Source organism: Hypomesus nipponensis, chromosome 26, assembly GCF_054491055.1.
Source record: "Hypomesus nipponensis isolate SF chromosome 26, ASM5449105v1, whole genome shotgun sequence".
Taxonomy (NCBI): Eukaryota; Metazoa; Chordata; class Actinopteri; order Osmeriformes; family Osmeridae; genus Hypomesus; species Hypomesus nipponensis.
Genome location: NC_140386.1, coordinates 4,846,873 through 4,864,847, shown reverse-complemented (window position 1 = coordinate 4,864,847; position 17,975 = coordinate 4,846,873). Strand labels below are relative to the sequence as shown.

The 17,975-nt window shown below is 38.3% G+C and overlaps 2 protein-coding genes across 3 annotated transcripts; both read left to right on the top strand.

The window, feature by feature from the left end:
- Positions 1-437: 437 nt before the first annotated feature.
- On the top strand, positions 438-5,929 carry LOC146221104 (calcium-activated chloride channel regulator 3A-1-like). Its single transcript, XM_084692879.1, has 14 exons — positions 438-587; positions 1,003-1,137; positions 1,256-1,406; positions 1,483-1,588; positions 1,923-2,079; positions 2,300-2,527; positions 2,618-2,842; positions 2,930-3,107; positions 3,280-3,386; positions 3,482-3,700; positions 3,938-4,205; positions 4,319-4,483; positions 4,656-4,892; positions 4,997-5,929. The coding sequence occupies exons 1-14, from the start codon at positions 438-440 to the stop codon at positions 5,383-5,385; spliced, it is 2,715 nt and encodes a 904-aa protein (XP_084549005.1). The 3' UTR covers positions 5,386-5,929.
- Positions 5,930-8,734: 2,805 nt separating this feature from the next.
- LOC146221103 (calcium-activated chloride channel regulator 3A-1-like) lies at positions 8,735-16,041 on the top strand. Of its 2 annotated transcripts, none has more exons than XM_084692787.1 (14): positions 8,735-9,011; positions 9,766-9,900; positions 10,013-10,163; positions 10,255-10,360; positions 10,925-11,081; positions 11,302-11,529; positions 11,625-11,849; positions 11,935-12,112; positions 12,209-12,315; positions 12,410-12,628; positions 12,895-13,162; positions 13,534-13,698; positions 13,865-14,101; positions 14,197-16,041. In XM_084692787.1, exons 1-14 carry the CDS (start codon positions 8,862-8,864, stop codon positions 14,568-14,570), a joined length of 2,700 nt encoding a protein of 899 aa, XP_084548913.1. In that variant the 5' UTR covers positions 8,735-8,861; the 3' UTR covers positions 14,571-16,041. The 2 variants fall into 2 exon arrangements, with proteins under 2 accessions (XP_084548913.1, XP_084548912.1); XM_084692786.1 differs by having other exon boundaries at positions 8,948-9,011; positions 9,803-9,900.
- The last annotated feature ends 1,934 nt before the right edge of the window (positions 16,042-17,975 follow it).

The window sequence follows — 17,975 nt, the reverse complement described above, 5'->3', positions numbered from 1 at the left end:
TGACAACAATCCTTACATTTTTCTTCAACATCATGGAAGAGGTCAGATAAAAACAGAAATCACATGATACTTAATTTTTAAAGAGAAGTGAACATCACATGATGATTGTTCTATTATCAAAGACACTAGCGTTTAATCACGGTTTACTTATAATCTGTACTTTATACACGTATAAGATAAAATGGCATGCACTTTTCTACCTGTTCAAGGTGGAATGTGAAAATCGGACTTTCCTGAAATTTGCATTTCCATAGTTTGTTTATCCATGATGAAGGGGTTTGAAAAATATGTTGGAGTTGGAGAAATATGCAAAATATTACGTAAATAACATTTTCATACTGGAAAACAACTTTTCTCATTATATATGTATCTCTTCCTATCTTTGTGAAGCATTCACTACAAATCTCAGATAACATACCACTCTGAGTATTTGAACCATGACCTGCAAAGTGGTGGTAGTGCTCGTAATGTTTTACCTGTCAGGATTTGCCTGTGGAATCCGACTAGATGGCAATGGGTACACAGATATTCTAATAGCTATCAACCCTGCTGTGACTGAAGATCCTTTGCTCCTTGAACGAATCAAGGTAAGATAGAAATGAATATTCTATCATATAAACATCGCAAAATACATTTATTTTAGCCTGGATCTGCTTTAAATGTGGACTTGCATGACATACTGTGGACCACTGTAAGTCGCTGGACCTTGTGGAAGATATTGGGATTTCCTGTGTGCTTACATTATTCACTCATCAATAGAACTAGTCATTGGATACCAGTTAGAATCAGAATCAGAATCAGAAGAATCAGAAGGTTAGCATGTTCTCATATGAGCTTGTCATGTGAGCTTGTCGTTTAGTGTCAGAGGTCTAGTTCTCTCCCAATCTGCAGATTGATAATACTTATTAAAATCCAGAACTCAACTAAGTCACTGCATTAATGAAGAGATGGACAAAATACTTTCTTCATCACCCTGATATAGTTATTCATTCATTCATTTAGGAAATGGTGTCTGACGCCTCCTCGTATTTATTTCAAGTGATGAACAACAAATTGTACTTCAAGGATGTGAAAATAATAGTACCCCCAAACTGGACAGGAAACTATTCCAGAGCAAATACTGAAACATATGAAAAGGTGAAATATCACTTTTTATTACACTTTAAAATATCAAATTATCACATAAATGACGTGTGCTTTGTGTTTATATTATTCTCTTGAAACTTTTTATATTTTTTTTTTTTAATTTTTAAAGGCCAATATCATAATAGATGAGCCAAACTTATTAGATGGGAATAATCCTTACACTCTTCAGTATGGGAAATGTGGAACTGAGGGTCGCTATATCCATCTGACTCCTGATTTCCTGATAGATGATAAACTCATTAAATTCTATGGACCCAGAGGTAGTGTACGCATTTCCTTCAATGATTGTATCTTAAATAATATGAATGCTGCATAACTTTTAACTGTTGTTTGTAGGTAGGGTCCTTGTACATGAATGGGCACATCTAAGATGGGGTGTTTATGATGAATATGATGAGAGAAAACCCTTCTATACAGACAATGGCACACTGGAGGCTACAAGGTAATGTTGATTTAATATTGCAAGACGATTGCAATATTAGGAAGAGATGTCATACAAAGTACAGCAAAACTAAACATTGATTATGTCTATTAAGTTTATATTTTAACTCATGATATGTCAGTTAGATAATAATGTTTTAACATGGTCACGCTACGTCCTTTTCCTGTGTCCATCATGCTTCAAAGTTAACTTGAAACTTAACGTACACTTGCCTAAAGTTAACCTGTATTTATAGCCCCACACTACTCAACAGTACTTAATTTTCCTTAAATTTTTTACCTTTATTTAAAGCCCCAGACTACTGAATAAACAGTTTTTCACAATCGATTTCTAGATGTAATAAGAATATTACAGGACAGTGGCGATCCATCCCCAGGGGAGCCATGTGCACACCGACCAATATCAACGGGAATCCGTCCGACTGTTACTTCTTCCTGCATAAATCTCAAATGGCCAAAGCATCCATTATGTATAGTCAGAGTATTGACTCAGTGGGTACAATCTATCTGATGAATTACAATTCCAGGTTGTCCAGTATATGAATGCTGTTTCTGATACCGCTGTCTGTATGTTCATTGATGTGTCTGTATTTTTCTTACTACATTCCTCACCGTTTAAAAATTATAGATTGAATCAAGACTGCATTGTAATTCATCTGTCTAATTTTAATTGGCAATAGACTCCTAATTTGTACTTGTTGTCTCTGCCCAGGTAGTCAAGTTCTGCAATAAAGAAAATCACAACACTAAGGCTCCAAACATGCAGAACAGGATGTGTGGTGGCCGAAGTGTAGAGGAAGTTATATTTTCTTCCAGCGTGGACTCACAATATATCCCTTCCTGTTCTTTACCATCACCCAGTCCAGAACCCACATTCTCAGTGGTGCAAAGACAACAAAGAGTAGTTTGTCTCGTTCTGGATATTTCAGGAAGCATGGGGGTACAATATGTTGACATTTTATTACAGTAATTCTGTATGTGCAGATACAAAGGTGATTTGAATGTATACATGAACGTTTTCTTTTCTTAGGGTCCGAGAATTGTAAGACAACGTCAAGCAGCCTCACTCTTCTTGAGGCAAATTATTGAAGACCAATCCTATGTTGGGATTGTCACCTTTCAGTCAATTGCCTCAGTCCTACAACCATTGACCTTGATTGATAATTTGGAGACCAGAGAAAAGCTAGCTGATTCACTTCCCAACAACCCCGGTGGTGGCACACAAATATGTGTTGGTCTTTTTAAAGGATTAGAGGTAATTAAACAAAAGATGAATTCATCAATTAAATGTAATATAATGTCAGACAACATTGCATCAGTGAACATTTACTTTATATTTCAGGTTCTCAAAACACTTGATGGGTTTTCAAATGGAAAAGAAATTATTTTCTTGACCGATGGAGAGTCTAACAGTCCAATAAATTGCGTAAACAATGCCAAGGAAAGTGGTGCTACAGTACACACAATTAGTTTAGGACCCAGCGGAGATCCACTTATGAGAGAGATGTCTGAAAAAACAGGTGATGTATAGAGCATCCTTTACAATGAATTTACAAGCTTTCAGCCATGTGCATCCATTTGATTGCACAAAGGATACTTTAAATTGTAAACTGGAATGATTGTGTAATGTTTTGGTTGATTGATTTTATTATTTGAATTGAGAATTCCCTCTTTCTTCATAACAATTTGTAGGCGGTAGATTCTTCTATGCAGGAGATACGTTGAATTCCAATGATCTTGTGGATGTCTTTGCCTCACTAACAACTTCTGATGGAAATCTGACACAACAGACAATCCAGGTAAGCTGACGTGTGGTCGCCATAACGATCCTTTACCATGTATCTGCATTATATTCAGTACTCTGTTCTCTCTATCTGCCATCTCTACCCAACAGCTTGAAAGCCTTGGATTTACTGTGAGTGGGTCTGGCTTTTTCAGTGGGACTGTGTCCATTGACAAGACAATTGGCAACAACACAGCTTTTCTGATCCTCTATGAACACAGTCCACCACCAACCATCCTTGTAGAAAGCCCCTCTGGAGAGACAAATTATACGTTTAAAACTGATTCTCAAGGAAATTCTCTCACCCTGAATATTCCAGGAACAGCAGAGGTGTGTGTTTCATTATATTATTTTTAAATGTTCATGGAATACATTTGTACTTATAGACATTAGTATTTGCAAATTTCAACAACTACTTTCACTTGTACATACAGTATGTATTAGTTATGCTTGCGGTTGGGGTTAGTTATGATATATCAAGGGTATTGCCAACATAATATATTTAGTCACTTGACTAGTTTACGCTATAGTTTGAGTGTTTACATTTCATGTCCTATTCAACCCCAGACAGGAAAATGGACTTTCAACATTACTAACAACGGACAAACACAGATTATGTCAATAACAGTGACCAGTCGTGCGGTCAGTGCAGATGTGCCGCCTGTTACAGTGAAGACCCACATGGACCAACAGTCCAGTAACGGCACCAAACCCATGGTGGTTTTTGCAGAGGTCAGCCAGAATGGACTTCCTGTCATTATGGCAGAAGTGAGAGCTACACTGGAGTCTGATGCTGGACACAAAGAAGAGTTGGATTTACTAGATAATGGAGCAGGTGAGTTAGAAAAGAGCTACACATCAACATTTTTAACCTTAAATAAAGAATATGGCATTTTGTCATTGCCTCCATTATTGATAAAACACTTATCGCACAAATCTTTTTTTAAGGTGCCGATTCTTTCAGAAATGATGGCATCTATTCCAGATACTTTACACAAATGAAAGGTGGGAAATACAACTTGAAAGTAAAAGTAAAAAACGGATATGGAAAAGCTAGATTCTCCCTCAAGAGACACAGTGGTGCCATGTACATACCTGGATATGTGGTTGATGGTATGGCTCAATTATACACATTAAGTTTGAACACTATGGATTTGTGTGTGAATTAATGTGAAGGACTGCATCCTCTTAAAATCTATAGTCTTATGTTGCCAACTACATCAAATGTAACCTAGGCCTCACTGATTTCCTTTTTCAGTTAACTGTTTGATGATTGTCCCTTCAGGAAAGGTGGAGCTCAATCCATCAAAGCCCCCTGTTGGTGAGGAGGACCTAGTGGCAGATGTCGGCATCTTCAGCAGGACAGCCATAGGTGAGAGCTTCACTGTGAATCTGCCCCCTGGTGTTCCTACTGCGACGAAATTCCCCCCCAACACCATCACAGACCTGAACGCAGAGTTGGTGAAGGACAGAGTGCTGCTCACCTGGACTGCACCTGGGGAAGACTTGGACCAGGGAACAGGTGAGAGCAATGTGTACTCCCACAACATGGCTTCCGTTTCGGATGCTTTGCCGAAACAGAAGTGACTGCACGTTACAAGTACCTGACGTGTGATTTATTTTCAGCGAGTGAATACGAGATCCGCTACAGTGAGGATCCTGATGTACTCAGATCCCACTTCAGCAACGCTCATCTGATCAACTCATCTAACCTGCTACCAAGTGAATCTGGATCCTCTGAACAGCTGTCCTTCACTCCCACCCATGGAACGATGAGAAATGGCACCACTCTGTTCTTTGCCGTCAAAGCAGTTGACAAAGATATGCTTTCCTCTGAAACCTCCAACCTTGCTCAAATAACCAAGGTCATTGGTTACATCGAAAGTCCTGGCATTGGTGTAAACATGATAGCAATTTACATATCCATCGCCGTGGTAGCCATAGCGGTCGGTTTGATTGTAGGTGTGACAATGACTGCACTAAAACACAAACAGAGTCTACAAATTACAGTCTAACATTGTGCACTCTGCAATGATTGAAAGTACTGACCACTGCATAGAAAACAAAGAAAGATCAAATATCACATATTATAAAATAGGACGATTCTGTTTTGAAAGCAAGTAAGCTCTGGTATATTGAAAAAAGATTCAGATGAAACCAATAATGTCCATTCACAAATATTGATTAATTCCTGAATATTGATACACACTTCCAACACCTTAAGTTGGACCTTTCTTCCGCCTTTCATAAGTTTCATTTTTCATGGAATGATGGTCACGCGTATGTGCATGCACTGTAAGGCTTGGGCCATGCATAATGTTAAAATGGCTCACAATATACAACCTAATGTTTTCAAAGAATTCCCAATAGCTTTGCTACATCTGCATTGCAGCGTTTATACACAGGACTATTTCTAAATGTCTTTCAAAAACTAAATTTATAAAACTGAAGAGCCTGTAGTATTTACTACTTTAGATGGTGGGGAATGTCACAATGTCAACTCTGTCAACTCTGTCAACTCTTATAATTAAAAAAAGAATTGTTTTATGTGTCTATTCACATACATTTGTCTGTGCTATTATTTGTGTAGTGAGATTTTGAGGGTGCGTGTGCAAGAGTTTGGAGAGGAGCCCAAACATCTCCAGTACAATCTCAGAGGCCTAGGATGGATCCAAATTCCCAGCCTGAAGTATTGTCTCAGTCTGTCCCTGGTCAGAACCCATCTCTTTTCACAACCAGATCTGAAAAATAAAATAAAACACTCACTCAGCAGTCCTCATTTTGTATTTCAGACTCTTGCAGGTCACATTTAAATGCCGTTATGCAGTGTCACCACTAAGTGACAGGCATGCTCTTCTGTGTTGTCTGCTTTACTGCTTTACTGCACTAACCTCACTGGCTGTTTTCATAGTTCCAAAAGATTGTTCGATAACAGTCCTCATAGTGCACAAGAGTATGGTTACATTATGTTTGTATGCCTTGAAAGGATGACTTCCACCATCTCACTAAGCTGACTGGATGTGTGTGTGTGGACAGGCTTTATTACATGTCTTTTCGGGTCTCTGTTATGCAGTCACCAGACACATCTTCTCTAGCTCTTTAGCTAATTGCGGTTTTAAACCTGAACTAATCAACTCAAAAAAGTAACTTTAATAATCTTACTTATAACGTGATAATCCTGTTCTTAGGGTCAGAAATGCACAGAATGCAATGTTGACCAGTGGGTAACTGGAGAAAGACATCCCCACAGAACCCTCATAGAAAACCAGGTTTCTTTGTAACATTGATCACCAAATGTAATCGAAAAACTTGCTGTTTGTGAATCATCGCATCAGTATGAGCATCATGTCTAGTTTTAAGTCCATCGGACCTTCGGTTTATGAGATTTTTTCCTCCTGACGGAGGAATCCCAAAAATCTCAAATATAGTTCCAAACGCAGAATGTGTGACAACATCCAGCATTGTTTGTTTATCCATGAAAAAGAGTTGGACAAAAGTGCAACTGATTAGATTCTGTCATGTAATTATGTAGCATTGAGTCAACACAGATATAGATTGATTGGGTTATGAAAGTCCGGAAACAGGATATTATAGTGATAGGGCCTATTTGTCTATTTTTGGTCTACTGTATTAGGATAGACGCTACGGAGAGTATCCTGTTCTAACTTGTTCTTTTATATTTGTTACAGGTAATCTGACAGTAATTAATACCCTAAGGCACAACAGTAGGCCTATTATGTTTCCACGGTACTCCACGGTACTACACTCCACCCTTTCCCACCTGGACAACAACAACAGCTACGTGACACTGCTGTTCATTGACTTCAGTTCAGCATTTAACGCCATCATTCCCTCCAAACGGAGCACCAAACTCAGTGACTTGGGCATCAACTCCTCCCTCAGCAACTGTATACTGGACTTCCCAACCAACAGACCCCCGATTTGTCAGGTTATAGAACCACACCTCCTCAACCCTCATCCTGAACACCCGTGTCCCACAGGGCCGTGTGCTGAGCCCCCTCCTCTACTCCCTTTTCACATACGACTGCACACCTGTACAGTACATGGTTCTAATGCCATTGTGAAGTTTGCAGACGACACAACAATGATTGTCCTCATCAGCAAAAACGATGAGTCGGCCTACAGGGAAGAGGTCCAGCACCTGGCAGAGTCGTGCGCTGACAACAACCTAGCTCTCAACACCAAGAACACCAAAGAGCTCACTGTGGACTTCAACAGGACCAAAGGGGGCACACACACCCCTCCATACATATCAATGGGACGGAGGTGGAGCGTGTCGCCAGCTTTAAATTCCTGGGTGTCCACATCTCGGAGGACCCCTCTTGGACCCTTCACACCTCAATCCTGGTCAAGAAGGCTCACCGGCGTCTTTTCTTCCTGAGGAGATTGAATAAGGCCCATCTGTCCTCTCAGATTCTAGTGAACTTCTACCGCTGCACCATCGAGAGAATCCTTCCCAACTGCTTCTCAGTGTGGTATTGTAGCTGCTCTGCTACGGTTGTTACCCGGCTGAACTCTGCACCACGGTGATAGTCCCCCTGGTCACCCCCCCTCACATACCTCCCTCCAGTGAACATACTTCCCACCTCCACCCTGGCCTGGTCCGCAACACACCTTATACACACATACTTTCACTTTCACCCAACTTGTTCGTTTATATTTTTTACAGGTAAGCGGACGGTATTTAATACTCTACTGCGGTACGCTAGGCCTACTATGTTTCGGCAGAGCTTTAGTTTGTCCCGGAGACGTTAAGAAATGTTTAATATGACTGTGATTAATAGTATGTGAATACCTCGCACCTGGAATTATGGACGGCTATTTGCAGGGAATACAAGGAATACGCTAGTGATAAAAAGAGTAGTAAAATAAGTTCATTTGATAATCAATGCTGGATTTGGATCTACTGAATTGTTATTTTCATGGTAATGCATATAGAGTCTGTGCATTACTCCCCTGTATACATGTTAAAGTATGACAATATAATGTCATACTTTAATGTGATTGGCCACACCTCTATATTGTGAGAGTGAGGTCTGAAAATGTTAAGATGTACTGTTATAAAGTTAATGGGTTTAGAGAGGGGAACTTGTGCCAAGAGTACTGTGCCAGGGTCATGTCCATGGACGTTTGTAAAATAAAACGTGGTGTTTATACTTGATGAACCAAAAGCTGACACGGATTAAGAGAAAGTATCATTCAGTAACCTACATAACGAATTCCAGAGAACACGCTACGGGGCATGTTCCTGTTCTAACTTGTGCTTGTTTTTTATTGACATTCCTTACAGATGTAAATGTGTTGCACCAGGAGTGAGCTTCACTGAATTCTTGAAAGTCTGACAGTTACATGACTATAGCTCACTTCCATACTGGAGAACCACTCCTCTCCTGATATGTGTACCTTTTTCTATCTCTGTGAATGATTCACTAGAAATCTCAGATAACATACCACTCTGACTATTTGAACCATGACCTTCAAAGTGGTAGTTGTGCTCGTAATGCTTTACCTGTCAGGATTTACCTGTGGGATCCGACTTGATGGCAATGGGTACACAGATATTCTAATAGCTATCAACCCTGCTGTGACTGAAGACCCTTTGCTCCTTGAACGAATCAAGGTAAGATGGAAATTAATATTCTATAATATAAACATTACAAAATACATTTATTTTAGCCTTGATCTACTTAAATGTAAGGTGGGTGTCACCCTGCCCCCACCTCTCATATGCTAAAATCTGGAGTTGCTGGACATAGTCTCTGCTTGATGGGTCTCACACCTCATTGTGTAACTTACTGTTGCATTGCCAGGCATATGTTGATAAGTAATTCAAGATGTGGTCTGATTGATTGTTCAGGGAAGGGAATTGTGAAGCATTGTTCTATGGATTTTTCATCTCCTGAGGGCTTCTCCTCAGCTCTGGCTTGTTCGACTCATTCTCCTTGCTCACCTCTTACTCTCTCTCTTTCTCTGATATACAATAATCAAGGTTGAGTAAGTAAGATTTAAAACCTTCACGTTGTAGCATGTTTCCCTTGTAATTGATTTCGTGCATTTGCAATGTTATTAAATAAACGTTTTATTTTAACCTTAATCTGTCCATCCTTGCTATGATTTAACTCATAGAGTAAAATAACAGTTCCAGTAACCAGTTCCATCGGTATTGGCATTATTTGGTTAATGGTAATATACTGTTCAGTTTCCCATCTTCCTTCAAACATAGGGGAATTCATTTTGGTTGTTTTAGCCAATATTAAACCCCCTACTTAAGCGTGGAGTTTAGTTGAATCCCTTGCCTTTGGCATGACATACTGTGGTCCACTCTAACTCACTCGCACTGAGATAACTATTAATACATTTATTCATTATTTTAGGAAATGGTGTCTGACGCCTCTTCGTATTTATTTCAAGTGATGAACAACAAATTGTACTTCAAGGATGTGACGATATTAGTACCCCCAAAGTGGACAGGAAAGTATTCCAGAGCAAATACTGAAACATATGAAAAGGTAAAATATCAGTTTTCATTAAACTGTGAAATATTTAATCATCACATAATTAATGGATAATAAACAAGCATCTGTGTGCTTTGTGTTTATATTATTCTCTTTTTTTTTTAAGGCCAACATCATAATAGATGAGCCAAACTATTTAAATGGGAATGATCCTTACACTATTCACTATGGGGAATGTGGGACTGAGGGTCGCTATATCCGTCTGACTCCTGATTTCCTGAAACGTGATGAATTGATGAAATTCTATGGCCCCAGAGGTACTGTAAGCATTTCCTTCAGTAATTGTATCGTATTATATTGTATATTAAACATTATGAATGCTGGTTCACCTTTCACTGGTGTTTGTAGGTAGGGTCCTTGTACATGAATGGGCACATCTAAGATGGGGTGTTTATGATGAATATGATGAGAGAAAACCCTTCTATACAGACAATGGAAAACTGGAGGCTACAAGGTAATGTTCATCTGTGAAAAGACAATTGCAATATTATGAATAGAAGACATACAAACTACAGTAAGGAATTATTTGAATATTGATTTTATCTATTTAGTTTACAGTTTAGTTTATTTAGTTTACCGAGCACATTTTAGCTAGTTTGAAAGGATTCAAACCAAACCTCCATTCAAAGGCACTCCTTCAAAACACATGAATATGCTGCCTGACTACTGCCTGGAGGTAGTCAGACAGACGGACACAGTAGCCCGTCCAATTCTGTCCGAATGCTGTCCAATCATTACGGCCGATCTGACTTTAATTATTGGTCGTGTTTATTACATTCCTGTGACACCCACAGATATCGGGATTGATTTCATTTTGCTGTCAAAACTTAAGATCTTTTGGGTGCTAGCAGGATGTCAAGTTTATTTCAACAAATATGACAAAAAGTGCTTCTCAACATTGTCTACCCTGCCTTTAATGTTTTGACAAATGTAACAGTACTTAATTTTCCTTAAATTTTTTACCTTTATTTAAAGCCCCAGACTACTGAATAAACAGTTTTTCACAATCGATTTCTAGATGTAATAAGAATATTACAGGACAGTGGCGATCCATCCCCAGGGGAGCCATGTGCACACCGACCATTATCAACGGGAAGCCGTCCAACTGTTACTTCATCCCGCATAAATCTCAAACGACCAAAACATCCGTTATGTATCTTCAGAGTATTGACTCAGTGGGTACAATCTCTTTGATGAATTACAATTCCAGGTTGTCCAGTATATGAATGCTGTTTATGATCCCGCTGTTTGTATGTTCACTGATGTGTCTATATTTTTCTTATTGCGTTCCTTACTGTAAAGAAATTATAGATTGAATCAAGACTGTATTGTAATTCATCTTTCTTATTTTAATTTGCAATAGATAGCTAATCTGTAGTATTTGTTGTCTGCCAGGTAGTCAAGTTCTGCAATAAAGAAAATCACAACACTAAGGCTCCAAACATGCAGAACAGGATGTGTGGTGGCCGAAGTGTAGAGGAAGTTATATTTTCTTCCAGCGTGGACTCACAAAATATCCCTTCCAGTTCTTTACCATCACCCAGTCCAGAACCCACATTCTCAGTGGTGCAAAGACAACAAAGAGTAGTTTGTCTTGTTCTAGATGTTTCAGGAAGCATGAAGGTACAGTATGTTGACATTTTGTTACAGTAATTATGTTTTTATTATGCAGATACAAACGTTATTTAAATGTATACAAAAATGTTTTCTTTTCTTAGGGCCAGAGAATTGTAAGACAACGTCAGGCAGGCTCACTTTTCTTGAAACAAATTATCGAAGACCAATCCTATATTGGGATTGTCACTTTTCACTCAACTGCCTCAGTCCTAAAACCATTGACCTTGATTGATAATTTGGAGACCAGAGAAAAGCTCGCTGATTCACTGCCCACCAACCCCGATGGTGGCACAGAAATATGTCGAGGTCTTTATAAAGGACTAGAGGTAATTAAACCAAATAAGAACTGATACATTTAATGCTATATAATTTGACTAGATTGCATCAGTAAACATTTACTTTATATTTCAGGTTCTCAGAATGAATGGTGGGTTTTCAAATGGAAAAGAAATTATTTTCTTAACTGATGGAGAGTCTAATAGTCCAATAAATTGTGTAAACGATGCCATCGCAAGTGGTGCTACAGTACACACGATTAGTTTTGGACCTAGTGGAGATCCACTTATGGAAGAGATGTCTGAAAAAACAGGTAAGGTATAGAGCATGTCCATCCTTTTAATTGCACAATGGAGAAATACTTTATGATTTTGATGATTATTCCTTCTTTCTTCATTACAATTTCTAGGTGGTAAATTCTTCTATGCAGGAGATACTTTGAATTCCAATGAGCTTGTGGATGTCTTTGCCTCACTAACAACTTATGATGGAGATCCGACACAACAAACAATCCAGGTAAGCTGACTGTAGTCACCATGATGGTACGTAAACATTGATCTGCTTTTAATTTACTACTCTGTTTTCACTATCTGCCATCTGTACCCAACAGGTTGAAAGCCTTGGATTTACTGTGAGTGGGTCTGGCTTGTTCAGTGGGACTGTGTCCATTGACAAGACAATTGGCAACAACACAGCTTTTCTGATCCTCTATGAACTCAGTCCACCACCAACCATCCTTGTAGAAAGTCCCTCTGGACAGACATATAATATGTTTAAACCTGATCCTCAAGGAAAATCTCTTACCTTGAATATTCCAGGAACAGCAGAGGTGTGTGTTTAGTTAAATTATTCTGCAATCTTCATGGAATATATTTTTTCTTACCGACACATACATGCAAATTTCAACAATTACATTGACCTGTGTACATACAGTAAGTGTTAGTTATGTTTGTGGTTGTGGTTAGTTATGGTTGTTTCAGATTTTTCTGAAAAATACATATTTTTGCAAGGTGAAGGGTATCGCCAACAAAATACACTTTGTCACGTAATTAGTGCCGTGCCGTCTGTTACGTTTCATCTCCTATTCAATCCCAGAAAGGAACATGGACGTACAACATTACCAACAAGGGACAAGCACAGACTATGTCAATAACAGTGACCAGTCGTGCGGTCAGTGCAGATGTGCCGCCTGTTACAGTGAAGACTCACATGAACCAACAGTCCAGTAACGGTGCCAAACCCATGGTGGTTTTTGCTGCGGTCAGCCAGAATGGACTTCCTGTCATACTGGCAGACGTAAGAGCTACACTGGAGTCTGATGCTGGAGACAAACAAGAGCTGGATTTACTAGATAATGGAGCGGGTGAGTTAGAAAATAGCTTTTCTGTCCTTAGTTAGAGATTATAAAATCCCAAGATCACACTTTTTCAGATATCTCCAAGCCCGCAGTTTTGCCTCCAAACATTTCCCTACTTACCCCTATGCCGTTGAATAAAGACTCATCATATGACCTATTAAATCTGAATCCATGGAATAGGTGTCTAATCTTCAAGACGTATAATATAATACACAATATTGATCCTCCAACACACATTAAAATACGTGAAGCCTGGGAAATATACCTGGAAATAAATTTATGAAAAAAAGATTACATCTACATATCAAAAATGTAAAACTTAAATCAAGAATGTTGTCATTGCCTTCATTATTGATCACACAAATCATTTTTTTAAGGTGCCGATTCTTTCAGAAATGATGGCATCTATTCCAGATACTTTACACGAATGAAAGGTGGGAAATACAACTTGAAAGTGAGGGTACAGAATGGATATGGAAAAGCTAGATTCTCCTTCAAGAGACGCAGTGGTGCCATGTACATACCTGGATATGTGGTTGATGGTATGGCTCAATTATACACATTAAGTTTGAACACTATGGATTTGTGTGTGAATTCATGTGAAGGCCTGCATCCTCTTAAAATCTAAAAACCTTTGTTGCCAACCAAATCAAAAATATCATAGACCTGTGATTGATGGTGTATGTTGTTTGATGACTGTCCCTTCAGGAAAGGTGGAGCTCAATCCACCAAAACCCTCTGTTGGTGAGGAGGACCTAGAGGCAGATGTTGGCATCTTCAGCAGGACAGCCATAGGTGAGAGCTTCACTGTGAATCTGCCACCTGGTGTTCCTACTGCGACAAAATTCCCCCCCAACACCATCACAGACCTGAACGCAGAGTTGGTGAAGGACAGAGTGCTGCTCACCTGGACTGCACCTGGGGATGACTTGGACCAGGGAACAGGTGAGAGCAAATGTGTAATCCCACAACATGGCTTCTATTTCGGACACTTTGCCTGAAGTGACGTCACAAGTACCTGACGTGTGATTTCTTCTCAGCGAGTGAATACGAGATCCGCTACAGTGAGGATCCTAATGTGCTCAGATCCAACTTCAGCAGCGCTCATCTAGTCAACTCATCTAACCTGCTACCAAATGAATCTGGATCCTCAGAACAACTCTCCTTCACTCCCACCCATGGAACGATGATAAACGGCACCACTCTGTTCTTTGCAGTTAAAGCAGTTGACAATGATATGCTTTCCTCTGAAACCTCCAACCTTGCTCAAGTAACCAAGGTCATTGGGTATGTTGAAAACGGTGTCAACATCAACGCAATTGTCATATCCGTCACCATTTTGACCATAGTGGTTGGTTTGATTGCATGTTTAACAGTGACTAAACTAAAACTACAACAGAAGGCTGGATGGTAATGACTAATATTGTGCACTTTACAATGATTGAAAGTATCAAGGACTGTATAAAAAACGGAGAAAAGAAAGACCAATCATCACATACTATAAAATAGGAAAATTCTGTCTTGCAAGCTAATAAGCCATGGTATATTGAAATTGAAAATGGGAAACTTGGGATTTCCAATGTTTGTTGCTATTTTGTAATTGTTTTGTTTATTTTCTGATTACACCACCAGTGTTCATTCACAAATATTGATTAATTCCTGAACACACTTCCAACACTTTTAGTTGGACCTTTCTTCTGGCATTTCTTAGTCTCATTTTAGGTTTAATAATGATGGTCACGCATATGTGCATGCACTGTAAGGCCTGGGCCATGCAAAATGTAACAGTTTTTTACAATCCCTTTGACACCAATCTCAGAAACTTTATATCTTTTTTCAAAACTCACATCTGATGATCAAAATGCAATTTTTTTAAACGCTAACACAATTTTCAATTTCTTGGATACAATACAAATACACCTTGGATCATTTGTTCATTTAACTATAATCATCTGTTCAAAATGGCACAACTTAACATCATTAACATACCGGACACCTATTTAGCCTGCTGTTCTGTGTGCTATTGTGTAGTTGGCAATAAATTGCCTTTCCAGATTAAATGTCTGTTCCTGGTCTTGGATTTTGAAATACATTTCTAAATGAATGCAATTTATAGTCAAGTGCGACATGTATGTTTTTTTCTTCATTATTACTCATTTTTTGACTGATGCGACTTATACTCCGGAGCAACTTATTGTCCGAAAAATATGGTAACTGTCAATCGATACTACTGCTCAAAATGACAAGTAACTGTTGCGTTACTCTTAATCCATAGTTTTATACACTGTAAACCCAAAAAAATTAGCAGAACAAAAAAAAAGTAAGGCAAGTGATTGCCCGGTTACATGTAAAAACCGAACTGTGGGTAGTGCTCGGTTTGTTTGTTTTCGGATCGGTTTTGCACCCCTATAACATTTAAATATTTATTGTCTCATTTCATTTGTGATTTATACATTTTATGTAACTTAGGCATTACATTATACAATTATTCATTTATTCAAGGTTTATTTTATATAATTATTTGTTTATTCAAGTATAAAACCATTTATTTATTTAGTTTTGGCCCCTATAATCCTCCGTAAGAAAGAGTTGTCAATGGACTTTGAGGTTCACTGTATGTACATTTTCCGACAAAACTGTCTTATTAACTATGACAACGTTAAGTCGGTTTTGCATTCTTTGACCCCTTTAATCACTGGAACTGGTAAGCAAACTGGAGCTGCGTAATCCGACCTCTGTGATGTCTACCACAAACAGTTTTTCTCATGTTCAATGGACAAGTTAGAGTGCCAGTGGTGAAATGTATGGAGGACCAAACCTGCCATATTTACTAATGAATGAATGAATAAATAAATGTCCACATCCATGCATTTAGACAGAAATAAACGAATATATATATTAATTAATGCACAATTGTCAATCAATAGTTACATATATTTTACATTTATGTATTTATTTATTTTGTATTCATTTATGTTTTGATTGATTGATTAATTGATTTATTTATTTATTCATTCATTTATTTATTCATTTATTTATTCATTTATTTATTCATTTATTTATTCATTTATTTATTCATTCATTCATTCATTCATTCATTCATTCATTGTTCCCAATATGATAATGAGAGGAGGCCAGTAGGCGTGGAAACTGATGTTCAGACATTGCAATCAATCCAGAGCCATAGATTCAATCTAGGTAACGCTTGGGACACACTGGCTGCGAAGCGCCCTGGAGCGCCACAATATACTACGAATGGCGCGATGCTGTTCACACTAGACGCGCATTTCTCCACGCCGGTCACCAAGCCTTTCACCTTTTCTGAGATTTTCTTTTCTACATGTAAAGCTGACATGTACATAAACATGGCATAGGCTACAGGCTATTTAGGCAACTTGTAGCTCCAACAATAACCTTCGCAACGGCATCCCATTCCAAACATAACGTGGCAACGTTTGGCTTTTGTTGCCGTAGTCTTTGTAAAATGTGTGCTATGGGGCAACTCCATTTAGGACTAAGCTACTTTTCATCTTCGATGATTAACTTTGTGTCGTCAATCTTCACAAATTTCTCTTCTGCTTGATTGGGGGCTTTATGCCAGATTGTCTATCTCGCTCTTACACACAGGACAAATATGTTGGTTTGACAATCAACAATCAGGATTTTTTATTTTAAAATGTTTACGTTTTTATCGGGGTAAACACATGGTTGGCCGGTCAGCGTAGTGAAGTTGGGTGTTAAGTGATAGCCCACAACTAACGTAGTAAAATCTTTATAACATGTTTGTTTATCCAAATATCATATAAGGTGAATTAAATCTTTATTTTCAACAAGGTCGGCCAGCCTGTCCATGTAGGCTATGTTGTCCATGACAGCAAGGATGGATGTAAGGCTACATAATCGAATACAAAGCGTGGAAAACGATTAGCCAATGGTGTGTCAAATACCGGCTACCTATTTTGATTGACACAACTCATTAACATATTGAGAAGAAGAAATACAGGAATGAATGAATGAATGAATAAATGAATGAATAAATGAATGAATAAATGAATGAATAAATGAATGAACACATGAATTAATAAATGAATGAATACATGAATGAATAAATAAATGAATAAATAAATGAATACACACATAAATACATGTAAATTATAAGGTAATATTGATTGACAATTGTGCATTAATTAGTACATGTATTCATTTATTTATGTCTAAATGCATGGATGTGGACATTTATTTATTCATTCATTCATTTTTAAATATGGCAGGTTTGGTCCTCCATAGGACAGAGGTGATTTGATTGTATTGCACTTTAGGCTGGCGAATGACCGTGATAAAGTTGGTTGAAAGTTCGATATTCAACAGATATTCGGACGCCCAGTATTGTGTTATTTTAACCGGAGTTAGCACCGCTACAACCGGCCGCTTAGCCTATTCTTTCGGCTGCCTAAACAACGCGTATGTTTAGGGACTATCAACAAATTACACGTTTCAAAAGTCAATAGCTTCTCAACAACATGAACTAGGAGCGTCAACATAATGTTAAACTGTTGAAGATGTATGCATTCATGCTGCAAAGCCTTTGTTTTGTTCATTTTCATCTCAAGTTATTAAAAATGTATTCGTTATTCAAAATAAACCTTCAAACCTCAATAGCTTTTTGGTCATGTGACCTATCCTCAAATTCATTTTAGTGTTCACTGACTATGCATAGGCTATATAATATATTTAAATATTTAAAAATATATATTCCCCGAGGAGCATGCCCCGGACCCCCGAGGGGGTTCGGATCCTTGTCACCTTTTTCATCCCTGAT

Coding starts and splice junctions, on each gene's coding strand:
- LOC146221103 (XM_084692787.1), top strand. CDS start 8,862: ATGACCTTCAAAGTGGTAGTTGTGCTCGTAATGCTTTACCTGTCAGGA. Junction 10,361..10,924: donor GGAAAACTGGAGGCTACAAG/GTAATGTTCATC, acceptor ATCGATTTCTAG/ATGTAATAAGAATATTACAG. Junction 11,850..11,934: donor GTCTTTATAAAGGACTAGAG/GTAATTAAACCA, acceptor TTTATATTTCAG/GTTCTCAGAATGAATGGTGG.
- LOC146221104 (XM_084692879.1), top strand. CDS start 438: ATGACCTGCAAAGTGGTGGTAGTGCTCGTAATGTTTTACCTGTCAGGA. Junction 1,589..1,922: donor GGCACACTGGAGGCTACAAG/GTAATGTTGATT, acceptor ATCGATTTCTAG/ATGTAATAAGAATATTACAG. Junction 4,206..4,318: donor TTTACTAGATAATGGAGCAG/GTGAGTTAGAAA, acceptor TCTTTTTTTAAG/GTGCCGATTCTTTCAGAAAT.